The 14,490-nt window shown below is 41.9% G+C and overlaps 1 protein-coding gene across 2 annotated transcripts; it reads right to left on the reverse strand.

Moving 5' to 3' along the window:
• Positions 1-1,496: 1,496 nt before the first annotated feature.
• Fam217a (family with sequence similarity 217 member A) lies at positions 1,497-13,315 on the reverse strand. Of its 2 annotated transcripts, XM_060372434.1 has the most exons (7): positions 10,496-13,315; positions 9,381-9,477; positions 6,871-6,955; positions 6,740-6,753; positions 5,899-5,973; positions 5,746-5,813; positions 1,497-3,021 (listed from the first exon to the last, which is right to left on the reverse strand). In XM_060372434.1, the coding sequence occupies exons 2-7, from the start codon at positions 9,441-9,443 to the stop codon at positions 1,797-1,799; spliced, it is 1,530 nt and encodes a 509-aa protein (XP_060228417.1). In that variant the 5' UTR covers positions 9,444-9,477; positions 10,496-13,315; the 3' UTR covers positions 1,497-1,796. The 2 variants fall into 2 exon arrangements, with proteins under 2 accessions (XP_060228417.1, XP_060228416.1); XM_060372433.1 differs by lacking the exon at positions 6,740-6,753 and having other exon boundaries at positions 6,874-6,955.
• Positions 13,316-14,490: the final 1,175 nt, after the last annotated feature.

Raw genomic sequence — 14,490 nt, forward strand, 5'->3', positions numbered from 1 at the left:
AACTCCTTGACTAAACAAGAGGACACAGTGGACCCTTAAGCTTCTTCAGCATAAATTTGAATCCACTCAGTTCACCTCACCCATCCATCCGCATTGCAGTAATCCCTCTCTCACACACACCTATTTACATATAGCAATGGTAGGTAAGGGATGAGGCACAGCTTTTACTTCATTCTGTATCTTTGATGGTATCTAAAGTACACTTTACTTTTTAATGTTTAAGAAAAACTGATTGGAATTCATCTACTTTACAGGGTGCTCCTCATATACATCCTGACTGTGATACCAAATCATTACATTTCTCAAGTTGTTTGGGCAGTTGAATTGTCCGTGGATCCCACTCCCAGACATTCTTCAGGAAGCTTGCAGCTGAAGCCAGGGCTCTACTTGTTTTCCTGATACTTAGATGCAATAAATATCATCAACCTCAGGATCTGCCTGTCTTGCCAGCTCATGAGTTAAATTTTAGCTGTTTAGTTTCTAATAACCAGAGCCAATACACATGCATCCAGAGCCTTTCAGGAGAGAATTCTAGCAATGTTATTTTTGGTTACTATGCGGGCTATGAATGATCATAGTTTTTCTGCAATATTTCAAAGCTATAAGGTCTAAGTAGGAAAGGGTTATTTCACATGCAAGCCTGTACTGGGGCTCAAAAGAGAAGTGATACCACTCTCATGTCTATGGTGGAGGGGAAATGGAAAGCTTGCAGCAAGCAAGTGCAATATATAGCATGCAGGTTGCACTGCAGCTAAGGAGAGTGTCAGTGCAAAGTGCTGGACTGCCATGCCTGTAAGGATCTGGCACATTAACTAAGCAAAGTGACTTCTAGCAGTATCAGTATTGTACATGCACACGTGGAGACTTTCATGTTGTCTCCTTCAAATGTGGGTTCCAGGGATCAAACTCAAGTCATCAGGCCATCTCCTCAGTTCCAAATAACAGCTTTGCAGAGCCAAGCAAAGGCCAAAAGGCTAGAATGGTAGGTTTGTGGAGATGAGGAAGGAAAGGGAAAGGTGCTGAGGAAAAAAGTCTAAGGCCCTCCAGAAGTGCCAGTGGCCAGGCCCCATGCCTCAGAATACTCAAGCCTTAAGGACTAGATCCAGCCCCTCCTGAGTTTGCCCCAGGGTCAGCCCCAAAATCCCAACAAACCCAGACCATCCTGAAAGGCTCCTCCCTCAAACCCTCATAAAAAGCCTCCCTTTCACTCAGTTCTAGGCTGCTTCTCTCCCCAGCAGAGGAAGCCACCCTTCTGGGTTTTTTTGTTTTTTGTTTAGGTTTTTTTTTTTTTTCTTAGTAAATCTTTTTTGTGGGTGGTTTGTTGTGTGGTGTGACTCCGTGGTATTCTTTGGCTCCCTACTGCTAGGACACCTTTCCTTTTAGAACTGTAATACAAAAAGGACTAAGAAAATCACTTCAGGGAATTGCAACTCTTACCTGACTATATATATTAGAATAAGGCAATAACCTCAGTAGAATAAATCAATTGTACCATTTATTGATGATGGAATCATATTGGAAAACAATTACAACAAAAGAACAGTCTTCTGATAGTTTGCTTTACTAAATGAGATATTTCTTCAAAGAATAACATAGAGAGGATTGTCAGTGTCAGTGAGGAAGCCCTTGACTGTATATAGAGACAGCAGTGACATTCACAAGTTCTACCCCATATAATATCAAGGAGTTACTTTGTAAGGGTGAGGTTTTTGTTTCTAATACCTGTGTCTCAATGATGAACCGTGTTTTAGCTGGGTTTCATTGAATAGATTTGCTCACATCGGGACGTATAGGAGCTATTTTTGGTCAGTGGGTGAGCACTTGCCCTTGATTATAAGTGGAGGTGATAAGCACTTTCGCTTCTGAATGTAGAAAGGTCTACTCTGTAGTATGCTTTTTCGGTGAAGTTTCTTTTTGGTCCTTGACGCTCTAACTTCTTCTTTCGGATTTTCTGGAAAAGACAGGGGTATGGGTGAAACTGGCACTGGGGACCTTGGCGGGAGACATCTTATTGAGACCACTTTAGCCAGTGGTTGAGTTACTTGGGTAGTAGTAGGCTTGGGTGGGAGTTCCTGGCAAGGGTTTAAAATGGAGTTTTTAGAATTCTTGAAGTCATCATGAGTCACAGCACACTGTTTTGCAGTAGATGGACATTTTAGCAATGATCTAGAGTTCGACTTACATTTGCTAGCACTGCTCCAGTTCCATTTGGAAACACTTTGTTCTGGCTTGCCAGAACCAGAATTGTTTTTTCTCTTGTCTCGACTTTTATCTATGCCAGGAGTCTGCAGAGTCAATGTGTCAGGGAGCTTTGGTGGCCTGGCTTTCAGTGCAATGGCTTTAGAGGAAGAGGGTCGTTCTGCCATTGAAAACATTGAGCTACAGAAAGTACTTTGTAGCCTTGGCCTCTCTTTTTGTATGGTCATATGTTGTAATCTTTCCAGTTCCAATAAACGAGTTATTAAACGCTCAATGGAGCTTTCTGGAGGGTCCACTACTGACTTCCAGCTTTCACATTTTGAGAGAGCAAATCTGTGCAAGTCCAGAGTGTTGAAAGGAGTAGGGAGAAAGTCGGCATATACAGCTGCTTCATTTGCTTCTGTGAGAGATCTCTCTACATGTTCGATATTTTCTGGCTTTAAGTTCAGGTCCATCTTTTTAAAATAGTTGAGCAAAGAGTAATTCATTTTCTCATTTTCAGATAAGTCACTTTCATCTGTGACATTTTCCTCCACACTGCTGTTTTTGCCTTTGAGATAACAATTTGAAGCAGATAAAGGGTCACTAATGTTGTTTTCCATGGCTGAACATGAGTTAATACGAAACTCATTTTTATCCTTAAGAAAGTCTCCATCAGCATAAGGCCAGCAGAGACCTGCCGGCATTGACTGACCAGGATAAGAACTAACTTGCTTGCTGTTCATCAAACCCGGAATACTTGCTAATGAGTGGTTTAGAGTGAAGAGCCTGGGACTGTTGGCTGCATTAAAGCTGGTTTCCACTGAAGATTTTTTGAATTCTCTTTAAGACAAAAAAAGACTTAATTAACTAGTGGTTTGTTGACTAGAATTAAAATGCTATTAAATGGTGAGGCTGGAGAAATGGCTCTGCAAGTAAAAGCACTTGCTCTTGTAGAGGACCTAGGTTCTCAGTTTCCAGCACTTACATGGTACCTCACAACCACCCATAATTCTAGCTTCAGTAGACCTAGTGTCCTTTTCTTACCTTCATGGGCACCAGGAACTCTTAGGGCACACATGCAAACATGCAGGCAAATATACTCATAGATGTTAAAAAAAAAACCTCTAAAAATATTAGTAACCTTTATCAAAGATAAGTTATTATTTCGTTCCCAATAGCATTCATGTGTGGAGCTACCTCTAAAGAAAATGTTAGTTTCCAAGTATGCTTGAATTAGATGCAACTACATAAATGTCTTAGAAAATTAATGGGCAACTCCTGCAAACACAATGAAGTCCTTTATGCTACCTTAAAATGACTAACTGCGTTATGAGAAAGCAACTAAAGTGATTGTCGATGGCTAGGAAACTGGAGAATGGCTCCCTGTAGCTTTGAGTAGCACTGAAATTACAGTGAAATACTTACTGACCTCGAGGTAGATGAAACTTTTAAAGAATGTATGTATGTTACTTATTTAAAAGATGTCTATGTTAAGAACTGGTTTTTAAAAATTATTTTGTCAATGAACACAACAATTCTGTCAATCAAAATTCATCCTAGATGTCGTCCCTGGTAATTTTCTTCTAATGATGTCCTCTTAAGAGTAAAATCTCTAGACATTATATTAAAGTAATACTGAAAATGCAATGGAGAAAATGGGGCGGGGGGGCCAGACCATAGGACATTGGGTTTCTGGTTAGGTTTCATTTTGTTGTTTGTACGTTTGCTTGTTTTAAAGATAGCTTGAGAGCAGGTAGGTAGCACCTGTAGCGCTAGCTAATCAGGAAACTAAGGCACTCAGTCAAACAGGTTGAGCCTAAGAGTTTGAGTCTAGCCTGGATAGCAGTCACACAGACACACACACACACACACAAAGGCAGGGGACTAGGGAGGAAGGAAGGGAAGAAAGATGAGAGAGCTGGAGGGAGGGAGGATAACTAGAAATACTAACATTGAAAGATTTGGTGCACCTACTTAGTTCTTAGTTCTTTCATGTCCAACATTTAATAAAAATAACAATTTAAGTCTTTAAAAAATACTTTCATTTCTAGCAAAAGTGACTAAAATGTTCACTTAGCTAAATACCAAGAATGCCCACCTTCCTTTTGAAACACTGTCGAAAAAATGGTTTGCTGTGAACAGACTGACCAGCCCATGTAGTGAGTGAGAAGAGAGGAAAATCAGGAAGGGAAGCCTTCGGCATGAGTGAGAGCCCCCATTGAGATGGCAAAGCGCATCTCAGAGTGCTCTGAGAAGTAGGTTCTTCTTAGGACAGAACTCTAAACATTTATACCCACTAAAGGTAAGTTCCTGTTACTTCCTGTTGATAATATAGTGAGGAGAAAACTCCTGGTGAAGTACTTCATTGATACTAAACTCCTGTCTCTACAACAAAGCCTACACAATATCTAAAACGTGGCTACTGAACACGCTCTTCTAGTTACTCCTCAGAACATGCCAAAGTGAGATGAATGTCCACATTCACTGGTAGAGAGTGGCTAAGTCACACAGCTGTGACTGGTAGAACTTCATGCTGTATCCTAACCATTGCACCATGCTGCCACACTTGGTGCTTGCTCCTTTGATAAAATGCAGTGCCCTTCATTTGTCGGCCAAGCTGAAGTCCTGGTTCCCAGCAGAGTTCTTTCTGGTGAAAGCAGACTTCCTTATCTCTTTCAGCACCGCTATTCCATTAGGACTTAGTCCCTACAGTCCCTGTCGCTGTGGTTGTGCCCTGGAGCTTTCACACAAGGCAAGCTCTGCCCTGGGGCTCATGCAGGAAGTGCTCTGACCAGGGGACAATGTTCACTCCCCCATGAGCCACTCTACTGTTACACATGTATTGAAGAGGACCACAACTTAGGATGGCCATTAACTAGGATATCCTGTGTGTGAAGTGACATAGTGCCCAGCGAAAGGTCTTAAGAATTCAAACCCATGAGAGGAGGATACTGCTGTCCTGACTGTGGGCTTGCTGTAAGCTATGTCCACACCTTGTTCTGCCACCATTAATGTGTGACTTTGACAAGTTTCTTAATGGTCACCATACCCCGATGTTGTAAAAGAGGAAAGCCGGTGGCCGTCTATCTTGCCAGACTTCCAGGAGAGTTGAGAGTTTCCATGTAGGGAGTTAAGTCAAGCCCAGCATAGCGAACTGTACCTCTGTGTCACGTTTCCTTTCCCTCTAACATAAGAAGCCCAGCTCAATGCATGTGCTGTACACAGACACTGGCCAGCTTGGGCTGCCTGCACTCGCTCGATATCATAGAGTGAATTTCTGTAATTTCCTTTTATTTGCATAGGATATTTTTCCTGGTTGTACTTGATCCTTATATCTCACGTACTTAATAAGTATGTTTACATTTATTTCAGTGGAATATTAAAAAAGTCTATTTCCTTCTGGGTTAGGTGGCACATGCCTTTAATCTCAGCCCTTTGGGAGGAGGACTTCCAAGGTTCAGGCCAGCCAGGCCCACACAGTAAAGACCTTATCTATCTCAAACAAAACAAAAGGAAACAAAAAAAAACAAAAACCATATATAAATATATAGATATTTCTCTTACCTGCTATCCATGGTACTTCCTTTATTAACAGGAGAATTCCACATATGAAATACCCCTTGGTTAGTGTTCTGCTAATAGAAGAAAATACACACAGTGTTTGCAAGCTGTGAGGATGTCAACAGCAGTTACAAAGAGGGGAGGAGGAAACCACACCTGCGCTCTACTGTGAGCATGCTCCGATACGGTCAACTGCAGCAACAGCTGTTCTGACGGAGTTTCCAGATGGTTCTATAAAGCAACGGGAGAACTGAGTCCAGCACAGTCCTGTTTGCTATTCACATCCTAAGTAAAATCCAATGTACTCCCAACTTGCTGTTGTTATCGGCACTGGTAATTAGTGAGACTTAGATACCACTGATACTACTTTTACAGTCAAATGTTTCACATGTTGTCATAAAGGATACATGGAAAGATTATTTTCACCACACACACAAAAAAAGCGCATATTGACTATTTCAAACACGTCAAGACATTTTAGGGTACACACTTAAAACTTTTGACAAGGAGTAGAAAACTTCATTTACTACTGCCAAGTTCAGTTTACAGCATTATACTAAAAGTTAATAAGAAGATGTTGGGTTTTCTTTCTTTTGTGACACTGGGGGTTGACGCGAGGGCCTCGCGCTTGCTCAGCAAGTACTCTCCCACTGAGCTTTACCTACAGCTATGTTTTTGATTCTTACTTTGAGACAGGGTCTCACTAGGTCGCTCAAGCATTCCTGAAGTAACTGTACCACAGACATCCCTCTGCCCATCCTCCCAAATACCTGGGATTACAGGCCTGTATTACCAGACCCATCCAAAATAGCCATTTAATGACCAGTTTACAACCCTGTAAAATAGCAAAGGTTTGGACTTAAACATTTAAAGAACTCTCCGGAAATAAAATTTCAAGTTTAGCTTTGGGATAAAGAAAAATTTTAAAGAGCATGCAAAAAAAAAAAAAATTCCAAGCAGTATATTTAATGAATTACTTTAAGCCAAACATCCTTACCTTGTTACTTTTGCCTGAAAGAATGTATATGAAAAAAATGTCAATTAATAGTTATGTAAAATAGGTTAAGTTTTTAAATCCTTTAATCTGTGCAAGTCTTGTGTATAATGTACACATCCAGGGCTTCTTACTACCTGGTGCACCATCCTCTTCTGGTGAGAACCTTTCATTTTCAGCAAGGAGTTCTTCTGATTCCAAGTTGCACTGACAGAGAGTCTAAAACAATGTTTATGGATAAAGTTAGTTCTGATGTTTAAAGGTTTGATCATACAATTTTACATGTTCTCTGGGTAAAAAGCATGATACGGGGCTCCCTCTGCCTCCTCCTTAGAGGCTACCAGCACTTCTTTGAGGAGTGTCTGCGTCCTGTCACCAAACCATCACCAGCTTGTCAGGCAAGAAGTGGAAACGCTTTTACGACATGTGCTTTTGTTAAAAAGGAGGGGCATGTAGGTCTTCAGTACTGACTTTTAAAATACAACAAACCATCCTATTCAGTGCATTCCCCGTGCATGGTGGTGCCTGATGGCACATTCATCAAGCACTGGAGACTGAGTGCCAGGTCTGAGAGCCCACAGCGTCGTCCATCAAACACAGAAAATCTCCAGTCCTTGTGTGATAGTCAGTGCTAAGCAGTTTATTACTGATTGTGGATTTCAGGTGTTAGGAAACACATAGTAGATATTTTTTGAAAGCAAAAAAAAAAAAAAAAAAAAAGTGAAAAGTACCAACATCTATCTACTCTTGGGTAGATGTTCTGGGAGAAAACTAGGGTGAGTGTAGAAGGTGATTCCAATAATTTCTTCTGCAAAGGAGACAGAGGTGAGGGTCTTTGGCTGACAAAAACTTTTGCCAGCGAATCTCTAAGCAAATGAAATGTTAGTCGTTACTAGGCAGCATCTCTGTACCATGGAAGGAAAAACACACTTCATTAGAGTATGAAGATTTAATTTACCCACAGAGAGGATGGACAGTTGGAGGTGTAAAGGAGGTAGCAGACTATCCATCTTTAGAGATTTTGAAAATAAAACTGACAATATTCTGATGTCTGGAATAATATAAGTAAGGTCTAGTCTCTTCAGGAGAAGCGCCTGAATGGGGAGCTTTCATAAAGAATAATTGAGAGTGAAGGGTGTGGATAAGTATTGGAGCACTTGAGTATCACGTTTAAGATTTCTATTTGGCCTTAAGCACTTGGGGGAAAAAAAAAACACTACAGATTCTAGTTCATCAAGATGAGGGTGAGGGACTGGAGTGGTGGCTCAGCATGAATAGCACTGACTGCTCTTCCCGAGGACCCTAATTCCTACCTCACAACTGTATGTCACACCACTTCTGGGGATCTGACAGCCTCTTCTGGCTTCCATAGGCATTGCAAGCATTTGCATAGACATACTTGCAGGCAAAATACACATACCCATAAAAATAGAGAGTAAAATTTCCCTTTAAGAAAATGAAAAGTGAGCAGACGGGTATGGTTGTGCACTTAAGGAGGCAGAAGCAGGTTGATCACTGTGAGTTCTAGCCAGCCTGGTCTACAAATCAAGTCCAGGCCAGTCAGGGCTACACAGAGAAGTCCTGTCTCAAAAACAAAGAAGAGGAGGAGGAGAAAGAGGAAGAGAAGAAGAAGAGGAGGAGGAAAAGGAAGAGAAGGAGAAGAAAGAAAGTGAGAACCAACCAACTATTGGCATTTTGGAAAAAGCCCAGTAGATGCTCAAGCTTCTTTTTGCTATATATTCCCAGGACAATGGTGTCTGAAATGTCACATGTAAGGAAAAAAAAACAAAAAACCTATCCTTATGTTGAAATGGGAAGGAGATGGTAAAGAAGGATAGACTGCCAGTGTCTCAAGGGTTGAGACACGTCTATGTCTTTGGTATCCCAAACACCTTTATTGATTTGTAACAAAAATAAGTGGGAGAAAATAAGGAGAGCACTGCCTAGTTGATAACAAAGTGCGATCATTTTTTTTATATTAATTCCAGTTTATTCACTTTGTATCCCAGCTGTAGCTCCCTCCCAATCACACTCTACCTTCCTCTTCTCCCATGCCTCTCTCCAAGTCCACTGATAGAGGTCCTCCTCCCCTTCCATCTGACCCTAGTCCATCAGGTCTCATCAGGACTGGCTGTATTGTCTTCCTCTGTGGCCTGATATGGCTCCTCCCTCCTCAGGGGGAGGTGATCAAAGCCAGCCACTGAGTTCATGTCAGAGACAGTCCCTCTTCCCCTTACTAGGGAATCCACTTGGACACTGAACTGCCATGGGCTACATCTGAGCAGGGGTTCTAGGTTATCTCCATGTATGGTCCTTGGTTAGAGTATCACTCTCAGAAAAGACCCCTGGACCCAGATTTCTTGGTTCTGTTGCTTTCCTTGTGGAGCTCCTCTCCTCTCCAGGTCTTTCTATCTCCCCCTTCTTTCATAAGACTCCCTGTACTCTGCCCACAAAGTGCCATCCTTAATGAGATTGTTTCCATTTTTTAAAAGAAAAACAGCACCCCCCCAAGTCAAACCCTGCTAAGGGAAAAAAGCTTAGCAGAAACTCTTCACAAAGGAAAGGCAGAGGGTTATCTCCACAGTAAGACTCTGGGATTATGTCCCTGCCATCCGAAGTCTCCAAATCAAGAGCACTGCCATACCTCCTGAAAGGTGCTTGACATGTGCAGGTTGGTGCCACCGTTCTCATCATTTTTTCTTCCCATTTTGTTGGTGCTGCTCTTCTGTCCCCTTAAAGTCCTATAAAGGTGGTGGAACAGGTACACTTAGAGGAAGGTTTGACATTTATATACAAAGAAGCCCGAGTTTTCTTAAGAAATAATGCTTACAGAAGGGCTAGAAGTGTAGCCGAGTGTCAAAGACCTTGGGTTCTAATCCCACCACAACCACCACCAACCACAAACAGCTTAGAAAGCAGAGCAGGGAGCCACGTGACACCAGACACAAACAGCAAGCCAGACCAGTCCAGGCACAATAATAAATAAATAAATAAATATCAATGATAAATAAATAATAATAAATAACAATAAATAAATAATAATAACAATAATAAATAAATAAATTGCAAGACCTAATCAACCAATTATTAGGAAATGAATGCCAGAGATTAGATGTCAGGTAAGAATGTAAAACAAATTGTAGAAACAAAAGTGAGTTATCTCAAATTTAAAAACAGACTCCAAGCCTACTCTCAGTCATTCAAAACAAAACGGGCCCCACCTAAAAGCAAAACTAACCTTATGTATAGGCAGGGCAAGAATCCCATGATGTTTCACTAAAAAGCTCAGAGGGCCGGGCATTTTCTAATACCAAACTCTTTGGTGTCTAAAATCTCCAGTGGTCTTTAAGATAAAAAATATTCGATAGAGAGCTATATAATGCAATCACTGGATTAAGGTCTGGATAATCAGAAAAGTTAGAAATCACTGTAGTAGCCTGTAGAGCTGCTGATAGTTTATAAAGTCTTGTCTCCAGGAAATATTTTTAGTTCAGGTAGTTTGTGAACCGACAGGCAGTGATCACTTGCGATAGTGCAGAAAGCAGCAGGCTGCTAAGCTAGGGATCACCCAAGTGTGTCCCGCCCAGGAAGGCAGGACACCGGTCCGGAGGAAGGGCTGGAAACTAGGGGACCTTCCGTGGCGGGTTCTGCAGCCTTAGCGTCCGGTGGACCGGGAAGGCAGGTCACCCTTCCCTCCTGACTGTGGCCGGCATCCTGGCCCAGGACATCAGAGTCCTCGAGGGTGGCTAGGGCTCTTACTCGTCCGCCTCAAAGGCCCACGTGGACTGGCCGTCGTTGTCTTTTTCGTTGCCTCCAGCCGGGGGCGCGGGCTCCTCATGCTGCGCGAACAGCTTCACCGCGGTCGCCGGCCGGACCTCAGTCTTCCTGTGGCGGGAGGACAGGGAGGGGCAGCAGCAGCTGCAGGCCGGGGGTGCCTCCAGCGGGGTCGCACCCCCGGCCAGGCCGGGCTGCTCGAGGACATGTTGCCCAGCAACCACCGCGATGGTCCACCCAGGCCTGCCTGAACCCCTGAAGGGACCCTCGAGGCAGCCTTTCTCTCTCCCCACCCCCTCCTCTTCCACGCCTGTCAGGCCTTGCTAGGCCTTAAGTCCTCTGTGAAACTTCTGGAGCCTTTTAGACTAGCCCTAGTCCTTCTCAGGCCTAAAACTTTCTAGGACCTTTTAGGCCTTTTATGGCCTCCCGGGGCCTTCCTCCATTGCTTTTCTTCCCAAGGTTCTCCTCAGCTTCCTAGAGACCTCTGGGCCTTCTTGGCCCTGGCAAAGCTTCACAGATCTTCTGGGGTGGGCTTGAGGACTCTTGCATTGGCCAGTAGGCCTGTGTGGTAGCCACATCCTGACCCACAGACCTTCATTCCAAAATCTGTTCAAATAAAGAGCCATGTGGTTTGCCCGACACACACTAAACCAGATAGGTGTCGGGCATCACACCAATGCTTTAATACACAATACATTAAACACTTAAACAGAAAATAATAGCCTTGTTGATATTATATAACCCTAAGTTCACCTCTAATTTCCCCCGTCTCAGATACATTTATATTGTAAGAAGTTTTGTAACCCCAAATGAGTATCTCTTGCCATATCCACAAGCTAAGTGAAAAGAAAAATCATCTATATAAATTATATAATATATATAAATTATTATATATTATACATATAAGTGCCTTTTCCCAGAACAGTTTGGTATAGGGAAAATTTTAAAGACTAATTCTATATATAAATAAATGACTACTAAAAGTGTCAATACTAAACTTTCAGGGATTTTTTGGTTTGTTTTGTTTTTGAGGCAGGGTTTCTCTCTCTAGTCCTGGCCAGTCTGGTACCTGCCATGTAGACCAGACTGACCTTAAACTCAGAGATCTCTGCCTCCTGAGCTGCCAAGTGCTGGGATTAAAGAGATATGTTACCGTGTCCAGCCTTGAAGAGAGATTTCTTTCATCACTTGATGATAATATTTTCTGGATGAACATCTATATTCAAATCCTCAAAGGCTCAATAAGCATTGAAATACACTAGCTCTTTAATGTTTGAAGGAATGGGAGCCCTGTCCCTTTTATCTTCTAGAAAAAAAATACATTCACATGTACATATGGAAAGTAAACATGATTTCAAGAGTTTCAAAGATCTTTGATTGAGTCCCCAACCCCACCCAATAGATGTCTGTCTTTTTCCTCTGACTCTAGTACCTTCCCCCCCAAAAGGTTTAAAGAAGCCCTTCCCACCTACCTTACTTTATGTCATAACCCTCCATTTTTTTACTTCTTTGTACAACTCGGTCTTGTTTATGAGCCCTGTATATGTGTTGGCTTTAAAAATCATCTGTTTATCCATAGTCACGTGGGAAGGGCCTTGCCTACTTGGTCCGTTATATTATCCCCCACCTTACTTAAAACTGGATGTAACCCACAGTGGAAGCACAATCAGTCAATGAAGAGAAAGACTAAGGTCTTTCTCATTTCCTTGCAGGCTTATTGGAACTCTACCCTCTCCCTGTCTTCAGGCTGCTTTCTATCTGGGAGCGTTGACATATAGCGCTGTCAGATGCTCTCCCAAGGCCCAAAGAAGGAATTTTTCAGTGCAACTTGAACTGATTGCTTTCACTTTTCCCTTCTAGTTCCTTCTACACTACATGTCAATCACATCAGATAATTTTACAATTTTGCAGAAATCTCCCTTTTATCAGCTCTTCTGTTTTGTTTTTAACCTGCAGGATTAAACTGAAAGTCATATAGTTCTAGGTCAATTGTCATCCTTCCTGACTGCTCAAGAAAGATAAATTATCCACTCACTCCAAGATTGCTGTTTTGGGTTGTAGAATAGTAACTTGCTCAAGTCATTTATTAACATAATTTTTCATCTGCAAAATCTATCTTTTCCACACTTTGAAGACAAGATCTACCTTTATTAAATCTAGCAGAAGTTTTGGCATATAGTGGGCATTCAGCAAATGTGTGAGTCAATTTAATTACTGCCAAACAATAATTACCAGAATGCATGGTATATTAAGGGTGCCAGCCATAGTGTTGAACACCTTATATGAATTACCTATTTAATACTCAACCCAGTGAAGCAGACATTACTAGTTGGCCTTACTTGGTCACTGAAAACCCAAGCTGTAGCCATATCAACTTTTCTCAAATTACAATCACTTGAAAAATAGTGAATTCAGGGCCATATACTCCCAGCTAATCATTTCTTAAGTGTATCTAGCTGGGGATTTTTCTTCTGTCTCCTCTGGAGACAGAGATCACATGTCTGTGCACAGGTGTGTGTTACACATAAACAATGTTCATGTATCTGGCTTACATAATCTCATCTTCCTTGTCTTATCTTTCTGGTTCTGTTTTTGTTTGTTTGTTTGTTTGTTTGTTTTCCTTAGGACAGATTCCAGGGTCCTAAGCATCTCTCTGAGCTTTGTACTTTCTCTAAGATTCCCTCTTATCTTCTTGGTCATGGCCTAATCTTAGTAGCTCCTCTTTCCCATGTTTATCATCCCTACTCCTATGCTTTTTCTTTCATGCTTTGATGGCATCCAAATCATGGCTGTCTTTCCTTTCACCACTAAACGTGTAACATTGTAGTTAAGTATAAGAAACCAGCTAAGAGAATGGTGCCTTCTCCAATCCCTGGTTCTGCTTTGGCTCTAGTCCAGGCTGGGGAAGACAGCAAGCCATATTCTTAGTAGATTAGACTTAGCATCACTGTCAATCATTGGCCAACCAAAGAGAATGCACCTGCCTTGAAGACCGTGGCCAGCATTTAGTTCTCAGAAGTAGTCTCAAGATGGCTTCGCTCTAAATCTGTACCGTTTTAGCTAATCCAAAGGGAGCCTTTTGTTTTCTTTTCAAAACTGAACTAAAATAAGGAGAATGATCTCTGTCTGATAGTATTTACCAATATTTTCTACAAAGTACAACAAAGAAAGTTTGTGATTAATATACATGCATGTCTGAGGAGTTTAAAGGAGTGTCAGATCCCTTGGAGTTGTAATAATGTAATTCTTGATGTGGGTGCTAGGAATTCTTGATGTGGGAACTTAGGTCTTCTTCAAGGACGATGCATGCCCTTTACCCTGATACATCTCTCCAGCCCTCAACAGAGAAGGTTCGAATCAGAGGAAAAGATAACAAGCCTCGGGCCAGGTACTTAAGAAGGTCTACTAAGCCTGCCTTAGCTTCTCCCCTTATGACAGAGATGACAATGATGAAGAGAAGATGATGTTATTGTGGAAAGCACCTCAACTTACATGTCTCTTTGTTGCCCTGGGTTATTCAAAGGAATGCCAAGCACAGCATTCCTTAGTTATGCTTTAGGGTAAGTATTTCCATTTCTGCTCGTCTCACCGTACCTTTCATATTTTGATACTCACCTTGCAGGCATGCATGATTTCAGAATCTCCTTCAGCAGGATTAAGTAAACATTGTCACTAAGTCGATCAGTATTTTCTAATTAACAATATGCTTAGATAAGATATGATGATTAGATAAGCTATTCAATCAGGGGCTAGCAAATGGCTCAGCAGTAAAGAGCGCTGGCTGTTTTTCCAGAGGATCCAGGTTTGATTCCCAGCACCCATACAACAGCTCACACTGTAACTCCAGCCCCAGGGGATTGGATGCCCTCTTCTGGCCTCCTCTGGCACCAGGCATGCATGTGGTGAGCATAGACATGTTTGCAGACAAAACACCCATCCATACACACACACACACACACACACATTAATATAAAAATAAT

This window comes from Meriones unguiculatus, chromosome 19 (genome assembly GCF_030254825.1).
Source record: "Meriones unguiculatus strain TT.TT164.6M chromosome 19, Bangor_MerUng_6.1, whole genome shotgun sequence".
In the NCBI taxonomy this organism is placed as follows: Eukaryota; Metazoa; Chordata; class Mammalia; order Rodentia; family Muridae; genus Meriones; species Meriones unguiculatus.